At 46.7% G+C, this 19,072-nt stretch overlaps 1 protein-coding gene across 6 annotated transcripts in view; it reads left to right on the top strand.

Annotated features, from left to right (window-relative positions):
* Window positions 1-14,744, top strand: part of ITSN1 (intersectin 1) — a 217,705-nt gene extending 202,961 nt beyond the window's left edge. For 4 of the 6 annotated variants that reach the window (XM_042903100.1, XM_042903097.1, XM_042903098.1 and 1 more), the window contains exons 33-39: window positions 3,990-4,157; window positions 8,167-8,379; window positions 9,443-9,564; window positions 10,911-10,993; window positions 11,278-11,361; window positions 11,906-12,079; window positions 14,338-14,744. In XM_042903100.1, coding sequence (XP_042759034.1) covers window positions 3,990-4,157; window positions 8,167-8,379; window positions 9,443-9,564; window positions 10,911-10,993; window positions 11,278-11,361; window positions 11,906-12,079; window positions 14,338-14,486 — 993 coding nt within the window. In that variant the 3' untranslated portion in view covers window positions 14,487-14,744. Of the gene's footprint in view, window positions 1-3,989; window positions 4,158-5,737; window positions 5,931-6,079; window positions 6,294-8,166; window positions 8,380-9,442; window positions 9,565-10,910; window positions 10,994-11,277; window positions 11,362-11,905; window positions 12,080-14,337 lie in introns of those variants that run through there. The other 2 variants (XM_042903101.1, XR_006192990.1) reach the window with 2 other exon arrangements.
* Window positions 14,745-19,072: the final 4,328 nt, after the last annotated feature.

Below are 19,072 nucleotides of genomic sequence, written 5' to 3'. Positions count from 1 at the left end.
CTGAGCCGAAGTTGGACACTTAACCGACTGAGCCATCCAGGCGCCCCTTAAAAAATATTTTTTTACATTTATTTATTTTTGAGAGAGAGAGACAGAGCACAAGTGGGGGGGGGACAGAGAGAGAGAAGGAGACACAGACTTCAAAGCACACTGCAGGCTCAGAGCTCTCAGCACAGAGCCCGACTTGGGGCTTGAACTCATAAACTGTGAGATCATGACCTGAACCGAAGTCAGACGCTTAACCAACGGAGCCAACTGGGCACCCCAAGTTCTTTATAACTTGCTGAATTTTCTGAATTCTGAATATTGTACAATATTACAGAAAAATCAATAAGGCCATTTCCATTTTGAAACAAAACAAAGCAAACTGTTAGAACTAATAAGTAAGTTCAGTGAAGTTGCAGGATGCAAAATCAATACACAAAAATCTGTTGCATCTCTATACACTAATAATGAACTATTGGAAAGAGAAATTAAAGAAACAGTCCCATTTACAATTTCATCGACAAGAATAAAACACCTATGAATAAATTGAACCAAGGAGTTGAAAGATCTGTGTATTGAAAGCCGTAAGACATTAGTGAAAGAAATTATAGAAGACACAAATAAATGGAAAGATATTCCATGCTCATGGATTAGAAGAATTAATGTAGTTAAAATATCCGTTCTGGGGGCGCCTGGGTGGCTCAGTCGGTTAAGCGTCCGACTTCAGCTCAGGTCACGATCTCGCGGTCCGTGAGTTCGAGCCCCGCGTCGGGCTCTGGGCTGATGGCTCGGAGCCTGGAGCCTGCTTCCGATTCTGTGTCTCCCTCTCTCTCTGCCCCTCCCCCGTTCATGCTCTGTCTCTCTCTGTCTCAAAAATAAATAAACGTTAAAAAAAAATTAAAAAAAAAAAATATCCGTTCTGCCCCAAACAGTATACAGATTCAATGAAAGCCCATTCAAAATTCCAACATTTTTCACAGAAATAGAATAATTCTAAAACTTGGAGCCATAAAAGACCCAAATAGCCAAAATAATCTGGAGGAAGAAAAACAAAGCTGGAGTCATCACACTCCCTGATTGCAAACTATATTACAAAGCTATAATAATTAAAAAAAACAGTATGGTACTGGCATTAAAAACAGATACATAGATCAGTGGAACAGAATAGAGAACCCAGAAATAAGCCCATGCATATATGGTCAATTAGTTTACAATAAAGGAGCCAAGAACACATAATAGAGAAAGGACAGTCTCCTTAATAAATGGTGTGTGTGGAGGGGGGGGCATGCGCCTGGGTGGCTAGGTCAGTTAAGTGTCTGATTTTGGCTCAGGTCATGATCTCAACAGTTCACGAGTTTGAGCCCCACATCAGGCTCTCTGCTGTCAGTACAAAGCCCGTTTCAGATCCTCTGTCCACCCCACTTTCTCTGCCCCTCCCCTGTGCACACCCTTCCAAAAAATAAACATTATTAAAAAATTAAATAAATAAATAAATAAATAAATAAATAAATAAATAAATCATGTTGGGAGAACTGGACAGGCACATGCAAAAGAATGAAACTGGACCAGTGTCTTACACCACACACAAAAATTAACTCAAAATGGATTAAAGACTCAGATGTAAGAGCCCAAACCATAAAACTCCCGGAAAAAAACAGGTGGCAATCTCCTTGACAATGCGAATAGGTCTTGGCAATGATTTTTAAAAATCTGACGCCAAAAGCAAAAATAAACAAATGGGACAACAGGAAACGGAAACGCTTCTGCACAGCAAAGGAAACTGTCAACGAAATGAAAAGGCAACCTACTGAATGGGAGAAAATATTTGCACATCAAAAATCTGATAGGGGCTAGCATCCAAAGTATATAAAGAACTCATACGACTCATACAATAGCAAAAAAGAAAAAAGAAAAAAAACGCCCATGAACAATCCGATTTAAAAATGGGCAGAGGATCTGAATAGGCATTTTTCCAAAGACAACATATAGATGGTCAACAGGTACCTGAACAGATGCTGAACATAATGAATCATCAAGGAAATGCAAATAAAAATCATCTCACACGTGTTGGAATGACGATTATAAAGAAATAGCAAGTGTTGATAAGGATGTGGAGAAAAAGGAACTCTTACCCACTGTTGGTAGGAATGTAAATTGGTGCAGCCACTATGGAAAATAGTAAGGAGGTCCCTTGGAAAATTAAAAATAGAACTACCACACAATCCAGGTATTCTACTTCTCAGTATTTACCTGAAGAAAACAAGAACAGTAATTTGTAAAGATAAATGCACCCCTATGTTCATTGCAGCATTATTTATAACAGACATGGACACAACCAACTTGTCCATTGATGGATGAATAGATATATAAATTATGATGTAAATATATTATGTATAATATGTATAATATAATTTATATAATGGAATATTATTTAGCCATTAAAAAGAGTGACATCTTGCCATTTGCAGCAACGCAGACCTCGAGGGCATTATGCTAAGTGAACTAACTCAGACACAGAAAGACAAATACCATATGATCTTTCTTATATTTGGAATCTGAAAAAAATTAATTAAAAAAGCCTCCCAAGCTCACAGATACAGACAACAGATTGGTGGTGGCCGGAGGCAGGGGTAGGCGGTGGCATAAATGGGTAAACTGTTTTTGTTTTTTTGTTTTGTTTTGTTTTTAGTTCAAATAAATTGACGAAGAAAAAAAAAGAAAGCAAAACAAAACAAAAACAAAGACAAATGAATTCACACAAGCCAGCTGTGTGGGCTCCCAGTCTAGCACTGTAATCCTCAGACTGGGCTGCACGTTAGAATCACCTGGAGAGCTCTAGAAAATTCCTACGCCGAAGTCCCCCCCCCCCCCCCAGGGATATGGTCAGGGATGACAACAGGAGTTTCCAAAGGGATCCTGACCTCAGCTGGGATTTGGCCTGGAGGGTGGGGCCCTTGTTGGAGATGATCGGTGTCCACGCAGGACCCAGAATGTGCATTTTTCTCAAGTTAGGGGCTTACCTAGGACTTTAAGCCGAAGTGTACCTTTGAGATGAGATATTATTCGAGGTTAGGTCCATTTGAATTATTTGTGTTTGGACAAAGCCTCGGTAGGTACACCCGATGATAATCATTCCCTTTTACTGAGCACCTTCCAAGGGCCAGGCACTTTGCAAAGTACTTTACTGTATCAAATCACTGAGTCCTCCAATCTTATAAGGGAGGTGCTGTTAAAGTTTTTTTTAATGTTTATTTATTTCTGAGACAGAGAGAGACAGAGCATGAGTCTGGGAGGGGCAGAGAGAGAGGGAGACACAGAATCGGAAGCAGGCTCCAGGCTCCGAGCTGTCAGCACAGAGCCCGACGCGGGGCACGAACTCACGGACCGCGAGATCATGACCTGAGCCGAAGTCGGTCGCTTAACCAACTGAGCCACCCAGGCGCCCCTAGAGGAGGTGCTGTTAGCATCCCTACGTTTCATATGAGGAAATTGTGGTTCAGAACATTTACGGGACTGACCCATAGCATGCCTGGTCAGTCGCAGAGCAGAGATTTTAATGCAGGAGGTGGAGCCCTAGGACTGGCACTCTTAACCGCTGGCCTCGAGGGTTCTACCCAGAAAAAGGCACATTTGCTCAGATGTACCCCTTTGCACGCTGGTCCAGAGGTGCGCAGGTTGCTGCAGCTGTGCACGGACCCAGGAAAAGAGCCATTTTCCAGGGAGAAATCCACGTGGGGTGTGTAATGCGCTCGCTGCAGCCACTGCCCTCCTCATACCAAAGTATAAATAATGTGGGCGCCCCCTGCCTCCCGAGGGGCCCTGGCCAACAAGGAGTGGCCGTCACGCTCACGTCATTGCTGCAGTTGGGTGCTCAGAGCTGCGGTTTCTCCTGTGAGCACCCATCAGGAAAGGTCCAGGCCCTCCTGTGCTGGGCCCCCCCAGCACAGGGGACCCCAGGTCCACCTGCACCGCCTGAGGCTGCTGTCTTCTGTCCTCCCGTGTAGATCCTGGAAAACACTCCCGAAAACCACCCTGACCACAGCCACTTGAAGCACGCCCTGGAGAAAGCGGAGGAGCTGTGCTCCCAGGTGAACGAAGGGGTGCGGGAGAAGGAGAACTCCGACCGGCTGGAGTGGATCCAAGGCCACGTGCAGTGTGAAGGCCTGTCCGAGGTAGCTGCCTTCGGGCTGGGACCCGGGCCTCCCTCCCGCTGAGCCTCAGCGGCGAGAAAGATCGTGAAGCGTCCTCTCCAGGCTACAGCCTGTTCTGTCTCCAGCTGCCTCTCCCCTGCTCCTGAACCTGTCCCGCTGACTTTTTAATTTCTGCACTGCTTTCTCCTCCATTTTCGGCAGTTCTGTTTGTGTTGTCGGATCTGCTGGTTCCTCTCTTGTGTCTTGTCCTTGCACGGGTGGCCATGCTCTGCATTTTTTTTCCCCCTAACACATTTTAAACATATTCCTGCATATCTCACAGCAGAGAAGTGTAATATCTACAGTTACGGATCTCGTTCCCTTCTGCTGTTTCTGCTAGCTGTCACCGCGCATGCCTGCTTCTCTGTATGTACTGTGATTTTCGATTGTGAGTTCAGTGTCCTTTGGAGCTTTATCTGTGGGACCTTGGAGCTCTGAAGTTGCATTCCTCCTGAGAGAATCGCTACCAGGATCACCCTAAGTTTCACGTAGAGGGGTTTTGGGATCACACTAGCGTGTGAATTGTAGTTGTGAATGGGTCGGGAGTTGCCCTGTGGCTGCAAATTCTCAGGGGCATTTTTTTTCATTCCACTTACACCAAGGTCAAAAACAAGCAAGTCTTCTTGTTCATCTCTGCTGCGCTTGAGTTCACTCGTGGCCTTTCCTCTGTGGGCTTCTTTTGGTGGAGCTCTCCTGTTAGCTCCCTCAGCGCAGTGAGCCCTGGAAACACCGCTTGTTTCCTGCGGCCCATATGGCTTTTGAAGTGGACGCTGAAGGTCACCAGATTCAAGGGAGGCTGTCAGGCTGAAGCTGGCTTTGGGGTTTATCTTCTGGGGTTCACATTTTCATTGTTTTCGGCCTCTGCACATTGTTTTAAACTTTGTTTCACATTTTTATCGTTTTGCTTGCATTTCAAAAGTGAATTTTTATATTCTACTCAGTTTTTTAACATTTTCACTGGATAGGTCAGTGTAGCCCATCAATACTGGAGCCACAGAAGTCTCGCTTCTAGTATTTAATTATTTCTTGTGCCCTACCTTTCCCTTAGTTTCATTTATTCTTGCTGCCCTTTCCCCCCCGCCTCTCTTTCTTTGCCTCTGCATGCATGTGCGTGCACGCACACACACACACACATGCCTGCACACGCGCCATTCACTAGGGTTTCCCAAAATGCCCAGGCAGAATGTGTCCCCCACATCCCCCTCTTCCTGTGGCTTCCTCCTTCTTACAATGCTTCAAAGGCAGGCACTACCCGAGGAAGTCATCACCGCTGGTTCCTCCCCTGCCTCACTTCCTTGTTGGCCTTCAGCATAGGTGTGGGAGAAGCCAGCCCATGGGAGCAGCCCTGTGGAAATCCAGGTGACAAGTGTAGACTCCCATTTTGGAATTTTGTGTCGATAATCAATCCAGGGGCATTCATCCGGCTGGTTGGCTCACTTACGCTATCATCCATTCATTCATTCAGTAAACATTTCTTGAGCACCTGCCCATGTGCCATTGCCTTAGTGTACTAAACACTAAGGACATGAAAATCACAAAGATGTCACCTCTCCCCTCTCTAGGGTTCTACGGTTCTGGATGAAGTGGAGGGACGAAACCAATGTTTACGATAAAGTATGGGTGGCAAGGCAGAGCCAGCTGCAGGTGCTGTGGGAACACATGATGAAGAGGAAGGGACAGTCATAGGGGGATTCAGGGAAGCATTGGAGAAGGAGACACTGGGCTGGGTGTTGAAGGATGAAGACGTCTATCCAGGTAGGAAACCAGGGGGAGGGCATCTTAGTGGAGGGACGTCCTGAGCCGGGCATCTGTAGGGCGATAGGCGATACGGCTTTATGGCAAGTTGAAGGCAGGGCGAGAATGGCCTGTGTACCATTCAGAGGAGCTTTAACTTGATCCTGCAGACGGTGGATCTGAACAGCACCCGAATCTGCCAGGCAGAAGTGCCAACATGGCGACATGCACTTCGGAAAGGGGCCCTTCCTTGCATCTCATGGCTGCCATCGGGTGGACTCAGTGAAGCCTGCCTGGGTCTTCTTCTTAAATCATGCAGCATAAAATAAGCTCTTGTCATTTGAGTTTCGTGGCTTCTGTGTCCTCTTTGAAACAGACTGTTGTCCTTCCTTATCAGCCGGTTGTACCTAGCTATTGTACAGCAGCTTCCGTCTGTCTGTACAATCATGGAAAGGGGGCACGTTGGCTTCCGTTTCCTGGCCCAGATCTGGGCTCAGACCTATGATTAACTTTCACATAAATGCTGTCTTTGCCACTCTTGTCTTAAGACAGAGAAATGTAGGGGTGCCTGGGTGGCTTAGTCAGTGAAGCATCCGACTTTGGCTCAGGTCATGATCTCGCAGTCTGTGAGTTCGAGCCCCGCGTCAGGCTCTGTGCTGACAGCTCAGAGCCTAGAGCCTGTTTCAGATTCTGCGTCTTCCTCTCTCTCTGCCTCTGCCTGCTTGCACTCTCTCTCTCTCTCTTTCAAAAGTAAATAAACATTTAAAAAACTTCTTTTAAACGAAAGAGAAATGTAAATATCATTCCCACTTCATTTATATTCAGTGTTAGCCTGGCCAATTGGAGGCCCCAAACTTGGAGTATGAATAAATGACATCGCCTTCGTGTGATCCAGGCTGCCTTCTCTGGATTCATTGTCTGTCCCCAAGTGCCTTGGACTCTCTTGGCAAGCCAAAAGGGCTGGGTTGATCTCCAGCCTCCTGTTCATAGTGCAAAGGGGTAAAAACTAGGCACTAAAGGCTCCCATTTGGGTGTCATCTTCAGTCTTTTGGGCTCCCTCAGAGCCCCGGTGGCAGATGAGAGACACTTCTCCCTCTTTGTACCCAAGAGTGAGTGGAGTGGTCACTCTTCCTTGATGCCTATAGATCTCCAGTCACAGAGGCACTGCTGATTCTCTCTCCCATGATGGAGGGAGATGAGTGGCCACCAACATCTCTCGAGGGACACATGGTGTGAACCCTGTCACCTCTTCACAAATACTGTCTTCAGGGAGACCTATAGGGCTCATAGTTCTGTAGAGCATTGGCCTTGAAGGCTGCTAGTAGAGCATCCCCTGGGGCCCAAGTGTGGACAGGTGGGGGCCGTGAGAGTCTGACCCTTGCCTGGATCATACTGCTGCCTGGGCACAGCTGTGCCTTTCCCTCTTTCAGTCTCTCACCCTGCGCCAAAAAAAAAGGGGATCCTAGTGAGGTCATTTTTCTGCCTCGGTCTCCCTCTGCCCCTTTAGAAACTGCTCACGTGAGATGAGAGAGCCCAGAGGGATGATAGAGCCATGTTTTAGCAGCACTCGGAGCCATCTCCAAGGTTTGGCGAAGTGGCAATGAGAGTGTCCCCTTCACACTTTCCGGACTAGTGAGTTGGTGGAGATTTAATGTGAGCCAACACCGTGTCTGCTCTGCTTGGCTTTGAGGCATCACTCAGCGCCCTTGAGTTTTGCACTCACTCACGTGCGAGGGGCCTGGACTCTAGCTGACCTTGGAAAGTAGCATGTGGTCTGTAGAATTGTGCAGGGAGCGGTTGCTGCTTTCCCCAAGCGCAAGGGACCTTTTGAACCCGTGTGGGGTCGTCACTGGAGCTGGCTGATGCCCCCTTTGGAGACACAGCCCGTACTCATTGAGGTGGGAGAGGGCCGAGAATTTTCTTCCTGTTTGCCATTTCCCAGTAAATAAAAGGGGGGCACCGACACCCTCAGACGTTAGTAGACCCCCTCGGGAGAAAGCAGTCAGAAGTATATTCAAGACTCATCTGGACACTTGGAGTCCCCAGAACTGTGTCTTTGACTGCCTTTGACTCCTTGGCCCTGAAAGGTACTGCCTGAAGTCTGCAAAGCAGTCTTTGATTGAAGCCTAAGATACAGGCCCGTGGGGGCCCAGCCTCCGATTCTGACGGAGCCCGCGCTTTCAGACGCAGAAACACAAAAATCAAAAAATGACCTCCCTTCACCGTGTCCTCTTTGGGCTTTGTTTTCCTTTCTCAGCAACTTGTGTTCAATTCAGTGACCAATTGCTTGGGGCCACGCAAGTTTCTGCACAGCGGGAAACTCTACAAGGCCAAGAGCAACAAGGAGCTGTATGGCTTCCTCTTCAACGACTTCCTCCTGCTGACCCAAATCATAAAGCCCTTGGGCTCATCTGGCACGGACAAAGTCTTCAGTCCCAAATCGAACCTGCAGTACAAAATGTACAAAACAGTAAGTGTGGTTCTAGATCGTGGTTCTAGATTACGATTCTAGATTGCAATATCAGGGTTGGTGTTGGCGGGGAAAGGAGAAAGTTTCCAGAAGGAGGCAGAGTATGAGCAGGGTTTGGGGGGGGGGGGGTTGTGGCGTAGAGGAGAAGACGGAGGGATGAGCCAGGGTTTAGGGTAGCTAAAGGAGTGCAGTTCAACATTATCAGAAGAGGAACAGCATTCGACTCGATTGACAAGACATCTATCTATGAGCTTCCAAATGGCCACTGTGGTTCCTCAGACGTGAGGAGTGCCCCCTATGCTGGTGGGGCTCGCGGTCTAGTGTGACGCAGGAGGCAGGCATGGGACAGCTCAGAAGTTGAGCGCTGGTGCCCACCTTCCAAGCATTCCCAGACCCTTCCCCAAACTTCTCAGGATCGCTTGAAACATCTGTGCCCCTCACCTTTTCCAGCAAAAGCCAATCTAAACAGTCCATGTGTGGAGAATTTCCCTCTGCTGTTTATTTGGTCTGCTCCTATGTACATAGCTGTGTTTGTGTGTCTTTGTGTCACGGGATACCGTTTTCCTAAATTTGTCTGTGTGGGGGCGTTTGTGCGGAAGAATTTTCTCTGAGGCAGCAGTTAGGGGATTGTGGGGTGATGGTGATTGTGGGGCAAAGAACAATGTACTTATGTAGATTGTCACTAGCAACTTTGTATGAAAATCTTTGGAGGGGATTGGCTGGAGGTTAAGTTGTTGAAGACTGTTTGCTGGTTGGGATATGCAACGGCCAAAACAGACCGGTCAGCTCGTATTGCGAAGGGCTTAAAAAATACCAGCAAAATGGAGGAGGCAAAAATTCTATTTATAGTTTGCAATACATGAAAGTTGATATTAATGCAAAATTATGATTCCAGTAGAGTTTACTGGAAAACACACACACACACACACACACACACACACACACACACACACACTCAGTTTAGTTTACTAGAACATGTGCACATAAGCTCACGCACACTCATAGTTCATTGAAACACACAGAGTCCCGTCTGGTTGTTTAATGCCTGTGCATTCTCTTTCAGCCTATTTTCCTGAATGAGGTTCTAGTAAAATTACCCACTGACCCTTCTGGAGATGAGCCCATCTTCCACATTTCCCACATTGACCGAGTCTACACCCTCCGAGCCGAAAGCATAAATGAAAGGTAAGACCTGCCACCTGCCTGGCACTGAGGACCTGGGTTCCACCAGGCTGGACATATGTAGAACATTTAATTAATCAGCAGGTCCCAACATTTGTTCAGTTGCAATACCACAACCTCTGGCTGGAGGGGTCTTCATGCTTTTCTCTAGAGCCGCTCAAAAGTTTAACACGTGGCGTGAATTTTTCAAAATAAAATGAATTGAAACTGATTTTGCTTGAGAATTTTTTTAAAGGAAATTCCCATCTTTCTTTGAGATCCGTGGAGCATCTCAGTTTCCCAAGGTTTTCCAGGTGGCAGAAACCAATAGGAAGGCGATCTGGGGATTAATAGGACCACCCAAGCCCGACCCTATCCTCAGCTGGGCTCGCTTACGCAGACATCCTGGATCTGAGAGCAGTGGGTTGTTTTGTTATTTTGCTTCAATCGTGTATTCAAGGCTCTGCCCTACAGCCAAATGAAATAGATCATTTCTGAAGGGCGAACTTGACCCAAGGCCAACCGACATTCCAAAGGGCATTTGTGCCAAACAAGAAAACTGGCCAAAGCTATCATACATATGGGTCTCCGAGAAATGAAGGAGAAAGCGTCATGCCAACTACTTTGCTCGGGAGTGTGTTTGCTTTTCCCTAGAAAGTGGTTCCCTGTCTGGGAAATGGTTTTGTTCTTCCCTTGGATGGTTTAATAAGAGAGATCCTTCTGGCCTTCTTTGGTTAGGCAAACATGGGGTGCTTTTTAAAAGAATTAATTCATTAATTTTATTCAATTTTTTTTTAATTTACATCCAAGTTAGTTAGCATATAGTGCAATAATGATTTCAGGAGTAGAATCTAGTGATTCAGTCCCTATATAAAACACCCAGTGTTCGTCCCAAGTGCCGTCCTTAATGCCCCTTGCCCATGTAGCCCATCCCTCCACCTACAACCCCTCCAGCTTCCCTAAGCTTGTTCTCTGTGTTTAAGAGTGTCATATGTCTTGTCCCCCTCCCTGTTTTTATATTATTTTTGCCCCCCCTTCCCCTATGTGCATCTGTTTTGTAATGGGATGCTTTTCAACGAGGGAGGAGAGAGTTGCATGCCAACATCTCCGGGTCAGCATTTCTCTTCCACAGGGGCACCAAGGCCAAGGCAGGTCTTAAGCATATCAGTAAAAATGCCACTCCTCCCTCTTTATTAATGGTAGGAATAATTATTAGCATCATTTGACAGAACAGCAGACTTTCTTTCCCAAGCCTTTGTTGTTCAGATCAAATGAACAAAGCAGGTAGGGTCCTGGAGACTGAATGCGAATGGACCTGAAACCTTTTTCCTGAGTTCTGTTTGGCACCTTTCTGTCTTTTTATTTCCAAGGACTGCCTGGGTGCAGAAAATCAAAGCTGCTTCAGAACTCTATATAGAGACTGAGAAAAAGAAGCGGGAGAAGGCGTACCTGGGTATGCATTGCTCAGTGGCATGGACTGTTTCCTGCCGAGCTGGGGCAGAGAAGTTTGGGCTCAGAATCCTTAAAGCTGGAAGATGAGCCTGGAGGCGGAGGGAGGCTGAGAAGGGACGGGAGTGGGGGAGGGGAGAGTGGGGCGCAGGATGAAGGGTGGAGCCAGCCAGAGTCTGAGGGGAGAAGGGGGGGCAGCTACATAAAACTGGTCTGAGGCAAACAGGGATGGGGAAGGCACCAAATGTTTCAGTGAAGCATCTTGTGTTGTTCTTCCCGCTGTCGTAGTCCGTTCCCAAAGGGCAACAGGTATTGGAAGGTTGATGGTGAACGTTGTTGAAGGCATTGAGCTGAAACCCTGTCGGTCACATGGTAAGGACCTCAAATTCCCTCTAGCATGGGTTGTTGGTAGAAGCCTTTTCTCCCTTCCCCCCAGCCAGACTTAAGTCAAATGTGCTATTTCCATAATCCTAAATTTTCCTTCCAGAATTGGCTTTTCTAACACTTGTTAAAATCTAGAGGTTTTTTTTTGTTTGTTTTGTTTTGTTTTTTTAATTTAATCCTTCCCACCATTTTGCTTTTCAGAGAGATCCGGGTGGTTGCCATTTCATAGTGGATGTGATACAGTCTAAGGCTATAGCAAAGAGACAGGAAAGGCTTAATTTTAAAGTCCATTAATCTAATTATTTAAGTGTTATCAATATTTACGTATTATAACTTAACTGTGATGCTGGATTGTGGGAGTTTTTGCCCAGATTCTCCATTTTATGGCACTTATCGAGTGTGGCAATGGGAGGGGGGTGGTAAAAATGAGGGACATGGAGGGAAATTGCTGCCCGTCGTGGCTGTGACCCTGCCATGCCGTGCCCAGAGCCCTGCAGCCAGGTAGGAGTCTAGCAGACTGTGTCCACTCTAGGAAAGAGTAACCCGTACTGTGAGGTGACCATGGGCTCCCAGTGTCACATCACCAAGACGATCCAGGACACTCTGAATCCCAAATGGAATTCCAACTGCCAGTTCTTCATCAAAGACCTGGAGCAGGAGGTCCTCTGCATCACCGTGTTTGAGAGGGACCAGTTCTCTCCAGACGGTGAGTAGAGAGCGGCCTCGCGAGGTGCCCTTCCTCCTCTGTCATCCAGCTTTCAGGGGTAAATGTTTTCTACCTGGGACCTTGGTGCCCAGGATCTTTTTTGACTTCCCCCCAGAAAGATGAGGTTGGCGCAAGGCAAGACTCAGCCCCCCTAGAAAGTGGCCTTCACCGATGCTGTGACATCTCAGAAAAGGTGAACAAAGCACGCTTGGTCTAGAGTGGTCCAGCTGCCCTAGATAGAGAACACAGTCCCATGCCTCCCTACAGCACGCGACTGCAAAAAAGACTGTACCCCAGAGTCTCAGCCCAGTCCTTTAGTTCCTGGCCCAAAGCCACGGTGATAATGGATAAAAGTAGCCCGTTGAGCAAGAAAAGTGTCAGCCCACGACAGGCGTGGCAAGAAGCAATCAGTGCACTTTGGGTGACATGTCTGGTTAATCAAAAGGATGGAACTGTGGAACTGGGTTGGATGAATCATTCCTTCAACCCGCTTCCTGCTTCTGCTTTGAGCCTGGAAAAGAAGGCACCTGGCCAATGACTCCAAGAAATTCTCTCTCTTTTCCTCAGCTGATAAAAACCAGAGAGTAAGTCTGAAGATGGCAGGCTCAATTATATCCAAAGAGTATAGGGAAGTGCTAGGAGTGAGGGGCTTCTGCTAGCTTGGCTTTTGCCTTTTAATACTTTTATATGAATTATCTCATTGTGAGTTAGGTACCTTTGGTTACGGTCTAAAGACAGGCACATAGCTGGCTAAATGTTAGAGAATGCCCAGAACAACTCTCAAGGCTAGGCTCTCGACTACCGTGTTTCATTGCCAGTTTTTATTCTGACAAGTGAAAGTTTAAGACTGGTCATTTTAAATAGGGAAATAACAGGACACAGTGACAACTCCACTAGGGTATAAATTAAAAATCCTAGTGTTGTTCTTATATAAGAGATTATTCCCACGAAATGAGCATAGGGCAAAATAAATTTGCATCTGTCCACCAGAAAAAAATTCTCACATCTGTTTTTTTAAATTATTTTTTAAAGCTTTTTTTGCTTGTTTGTTTTTTCTTTCCAGTAATCTCTACATCCAACATGGGGCTCAACTCATGACTCAAGATCAAGTGTCACAGGCTCTTCTGACTGAGCCAAGTGGAATCTTGAAAGGCTGTTTCCTGTACAGGAGTGCCTGGATAACAGTATATTCCACCAAATAATTCTTGAATGAATAAATGAAGGAATTATGGTCTGGAGGCCCATTTAACACCATTGCGTAATTGCCTAATTTGAAAAAAATTTTCAAGTATAGGGGCACCCGGCTGGCTCAGTCTGCAGAGTGTGCAACTCTTGATCTCAGGGTTATGAGTTTGAGCCCCACATTGGATGTGGAGTCTACTTAAAAAAAATAAATAAAAAGTTAAAAAAAGGAGGGGGTCAGCTCAGATCTTGATCTCAGGGTTATGAGTTCAAGCCCCACATTGGATGTGGAGCCTACTTAAAAAAATAAATAAAAAGTTTAAAAAGGGGGCAGGGGTGCCTGGCTGGCTCAGTCAGCTAAGCATCCGACCCTTGATCTCAGCTCAGGTCTTGATCTCAGGGTCGTGAGTTCAAGCCCTGCACTAGCTCTGCACCAGGCGTAATGCCTACTTAAAAAAAAAAAAATTAAAAAACACAAATATATTCACATCTGTGCTTCTACTGGTGCTCAATATTTGATAAAAAGTGAGGTTGAGATAGTTTTGGGAGCGCTGTTGAAAGCATGGAGCCCCAGGCTGTGTGTGGCCTCCTCTCCCACACCTTGCATTTGCTCTCTGGCACACGCAAGGGGCATTTTAAGGACCAGCCCTAGCTCACCATCTTTGCTTTTTCTGAAAAGGATGTGACATCACGAAGTGTCCTCTTGTGACGAACCCTGGGAGATATTACTTTTCAATCTTTGTGCAGCTGATATGGCATCCAATGTTGCATTGCCTCCCGGGACGCTTCTAGGCCTTTGGAGCTCCCCAGGTGTGGGGACTGTCATCGTCTCTGTTTTTACTTCCTTCTAGACTCACCTTCGTCCCCACCCTGGTGTCCTTTTTTTTTTTTTTTCTTTCCCTCCATTCAAAACTTATGCTCTGTCATTGTGGTTCATGGATTCCTATAAACTGACCTAATTCCCTTTTGGAAGAAGGGAGGGTATAACAAGTCGCTGAAAAATTCCCAGTGTGCCAAATACATGCCTTGAAGTTAAGGAATTCTCTCTCTGAGCAGGGTGTTCTTTCTCCTTTCAGATTTTTTGGGTCGGACAGAGATCCGTGTGGCCGACATCAAGAAGGACCAGGGTTCCAAGGGCCCAGTTACAAAGTGTCTCCTGCTACATGAAGTCCCCACAGGGGAGATTGTGGTCCGCTTAGACCTGCAGCTGTTTGATGAGCCATAGGGAGCAGGCCCGGGTGTGCTGGTAGACTTCCTCCAGCCCGAGGCAGCAGGTGCGATCTGGACATGGGGTTGCTTTTCTAAGACCACCGTTGGATGTTCAGCCACAGGGCAACGGGACAGTGAAGACAGGCCCCTCAAAACTTTTAGGAATAATTCTTGACAATCCTTCCCCCGCCCCCAAACAAGTTCCCATTTTATGAAGCAGAACTGTCTTCCTTCGTCCTCACTACAGGCCTCATCATGGCTTCTAGGGTCTTTGAAATCCCATAGCCCCCAGCTAGATTTGGTTGGGAGTCTGGCCCATCCCTGGGCCCGAGGCTTGGGTCTGGTCACTGTAAAATAGATTTATAAATGCAATGTCTGTATTTTTGGAGAACTCATGTAACCCTCCACCAGTCCCCAGATAGGCCCCTGGGCCCATGATGCCTAGTCCTTCGTGTGTTTTAGAAGTAACTATGAAGGTCTTGCCATTGCTTCAGAATCTTATTCCCCCACCGGGACCTTATTTGAAATGCTGCCCTGGATATGATCAGTCAGGGAGGTGGTCTCCAAATCAGACAGTGGGCTAGCTCTTTGAAGAGCTGGTCCATGGAAGATTCTAGCAGGTGCATTGTTAGAGCCCTTCCAGTGCCCTCCAGGTCTTTTATTGATAGATGCCAATGAAAACTATCACTAGCTACCTTCGGGTGATCCAGTTTTGATTTCCAGCATGCTTGGAAGATGGTTAAGGAAGCTTGTTATCTACAAAGTTATACTTTGTTGGATTAGATCACCACAGGTCACCTGAAAGGCTACTTTACAATGTCATTGGGCCCTGGTTGCCAGCCCAGTTGGAAAATTCTCTTTGGTTTGGAGGTCCTACGATGTTTCATGACAAGAGTAATCTCTGGTGACCAGCTCTGAGCCTGCTTTTGCTTGAATGTGCCGGATCCTGATTGTCATGGGGAATTCTAGCAGCTGTCTTTGGCGTGTTCCCAAGAAAGAAACATCCCCAAGACGTGAAAAAGAAAAGTCGCGATCCGGAAGTGGGATGGAAAGATGTAAAGGAACTCCATTACATGCTGGGGGGAAGGCCCTAGGAGCATACACGCCTCACAAATCTGGGGAGGAAGACCCAAGACTCGTTCCCATATTCTTCCATACACAACCAACCTCTCAGTAATGGAAACCCATGTGCTTGTTGCCAGAGTCAGGAACGTATGACCATGTGCCAAGCTGTTTGGTTTGAGTTCTTTGATTCCCCACCCCCCCCCCCAATAGCCAGGAGATAGGCTGGTTAACTAGATAATAACTTGATTTGCTAATGAAAAGTGTGGGCCGTATTTTGTTCGCATGTTAATGTTCTCCTAATCCCAGTTTGTTGTGGTCATGACATGTTCTTTGCATGTTCTCTTGGTACTGGAGTCCAGCTTTCCCGTGTTAGACAGTGTTCTCTTCGATTGTAGGTCCTAATTTAACTAGGGTTGTAGAAATGCTTTGTAAGTGGTAGCATTAACATAGTGGCTGAGTCTCCACTTTGCTGGGAACTGAATGCATAGTGTCATAATTTCCCATAAGAGCTCTGTCATATTTCAAGCAATTTTTAAAATGTGTGTGTTAGAAAGGGCAACAAAGTTTACATTTCATACTTTTAAGAAACACTTTATTATTTATTTATTGAAGATAGTGTAGAATTTTGTATCGCGAACAGACATGAGTATTTTTTAAAACAGACACACCCTTTAGTTAGAAACTTTCAACTGAACACTGTTACAGACCAAGGTGAACTTCAGGCATGCATTTGTTTACCACTTCCCAGAAGAAGATATAGTGAAAATACCTTAGGTTTATATTTTTTTGACGTTGTTAAGAAACTGTGTGGAATTAAATCTATAAATAGACATACAACTTATGCTTTCCTATTTCTATACCCAATACAGTTTGTTCAGTGTATTCGTGAAGGACGTGTTCTATGGTAGAAAAAAAAAACACGTATGCAGTGTGTCAGTGGGGTAGTATTGGGTCACCATTCCAATCCCTTTCCTTGTGTTCTCCCTTTTCTTCATTGGCTTTCTCTGTGCGTCAGGGCTGGTCATCACTGTTTATCCAGGTAGGATGTAGTGTGAACAATGACAAGAATCTTAGTAGCCCTTTTAGGCCTGCCGGTCACCCACTCACGGCATCACCCACTCGCTGCGTCCCATCATCGGAGTTAATGTGGCACGAAAGAGCAGTGTGTGAGTCTTTCTCCCAAGTGACTATGTTGAGCATCCCTGAGCTGCTTCCTCCAGGACAGCAATTCTGGACTGGCACCCTTGCACTCAGTCGTGTAATTGGTACTGTGACCGATCCTACTTGTGGATGATGTAGTTTGGCCCTGAGATCCAGCTATGACTCAGGAGTCATGCGGGGGTGGGGGAGGAGATAGAGAAACGTGGATGGTGCATGGTGTCTCTTTGACCTCTCTTTACAATGACTTCACAATGTCACTGGGCCCTGGCTGCCGGTCCAGTTGGAAAATTCTCTTTGGCTTGGAGGCCCTATGATGTTTCATGACAAGAGTAATCACTGGTGACCAGCTCTGAGCCTGTTTCTGCCGCCGTTTTCTGGCTTTTTGGCTGCCTGGGCTAAATTTCATAGAGAAGAAATGTCTCTTTCCAATAAGCAACCCGTTTCCTGGCGCTTTGCTTCTAAATGCAGGGTTTCTGTAGGCCACTATAGCCTGGCATTCTGATCCCAGCCCTCCACATGCCCTTGTAAGTTTCCCATCTACTCTGAGCCACACTGACTTCCTCTAGCCCAGCAAGGGGCTTTTCTGCTCTCAGGCTGTGTGCTGAGAACGGGAGCCCTTGGACTGGGGTTTTATGTAGACTAGCTCTCCTGAATGGACAATCCGTATCCTAATCCCTCTGGGCAGGGTTTCTCTGGCTGGTACTGTCTTCCCTGGCAGGCAGGCAGGCAGGCAGGCAGGCAGGCAGCCTGGCCAGATCATCTCCTGGAAACAGGTCGGCCGTAACCAGGAGAGCCTGGAGGGTGTTCATTCACATCCTGGGCTTGCCTGACCCCGAATGGGGGACTCTCCTAGGCTAGGGTCACCAGGGATGCTTGAGAAACTGGAACCAGATTTCCTTGTTTGACTGCTTGGATAACATGTCCCTGTCCTCTGACGGCAGGAAAGAGAACGGTGCTCCAAAGAACATTAGTGTTAAAGGGGACTTTTTTTCTTCTTTGCTTTTTTGAAGAGCTTGAGCATGACCTACGTATGTGAAGGTAACTGATTTCATGTGGTGGAATAGTACTGAATTTAACTGAAAAAAGAAAATCCCATCAGAAAGTGGGTAAATTGATCACTTGCATCTTGGTGACCTGGTACCACCCCCCCGCCCACCCCTGTGACTTCCGGGGTGGGAATGAAGTCGGGGGTTAGATGCTAGAGCCACCAGGGAAGGATGATTGGAGGTCTGCTGTCCAAGACCAGGCAGGTGAGCTGTCCCTTCAGGAGCTGGCCGGTGCAATCATAAGCCACTGACCATGCAGAGTGGGAGCATTCTCGAATCCGGTGGGGTTGGAGAACGAGGGGAAATGGATGAGTGCTTCTGGTTTTATTAGAAAGGTGGAGATTTAGGAGTATAATTTAGAGTTTGCCAATACTTTGTATGAGGAGAAAAAGACTTCTCCATCTCTACTCCAAATAGCCTTTTCTGGTTGGTTGGACTTTTTGATTCGTCAGAAGAAAATTTGTATTTGTGTGTAACAATGTTAAAACTTTCCGTTGGAAACAGCTAGTGGGTTTTAATTGTATTTCATGTGCTCCCTTCCCTTCCCTTGCCTTTCTTTCCCTTCCCTTTTTCCTTCCCTTTCCTTTCCTTCCCTTCCCTTCCCTTTTTCCTTCCCTTTTTCCTTCCCTTTCCTTTCCTTCCCTTCCCTTCCCTTTTTCCTTCCCTTCCCTTCCCTTCCCTTTTTCCTTCCCTTTTTCCTTCCCTTTTTCCTTCCCTTCCCTTCCCTTCCCTTTTTCCTTCCCTTTCCTTTCCTTTCCTTTCCTTCCCTCTCCTCTCCTCTCCTCTCCTTTCCTCTCCTTTCCTTTCCTCCTCTTCCCTTTCCTTTTATTCTGACTGCCTTCTCCTTTGAGGTTGGAGATGAGCTTTACAGCAGACACAAGCACTTTGAAACGGACACTGGCAGACTTCAGAGGTGGTAGGGTCTTTTCAGACTCGAGGTGAACGTGAGGTTAGCAAAGGGGGAAACAGTCGGTCCTGGCTGTTTCTCCTTTGCTTTCTGGTATAGGAGGCCGAGTTCCTACCAGGTAAAAAGCATAATGGGTAGCACCAGAAACCGGTGACAAGGTGAAGCTTCCGACGCTGTGGTCTGAGCTGCCCTATGAGGCATTCGGCGAAAGTAACACCTCCCTCTGTTTGTGCCCTGAGGTGTCGAAATGCCTGCAGGCCTTCCTCTTTCTGCTGGGAATAGCCCAGGTCAGCAGCCAAGACTCTCCTGGCAGTGCCCTGAGCTGTGTTCTGTGGGGGCCGCTTAGTATGGTGTAAATCACGTTGGCATGTCTATCGTGCTTGGAAAACAGCCGTTTATTTGAGCTAAAGGGAAGGAAAGTTC

The sequence above is a fragment of the Panthera leo genome, chromosome C2 (assembly GCF_018350215.1).
Source record: "Panthera leo isolate Ple1 chromosome C2, P.leo_Ple1_pat1.1, whole genome shotgun sequence".
Lineage (NCBI taxonomy): Eukaryota > Metazoa > Chordata > Mammalia > Carnivora > Felidae > Panthera > Panthera leo.
The sequence above is the reverse complement of the archived record's forward strand: the minus strand, read 5'-3'. Positions and strand labels throughout refer to the sequence as shown.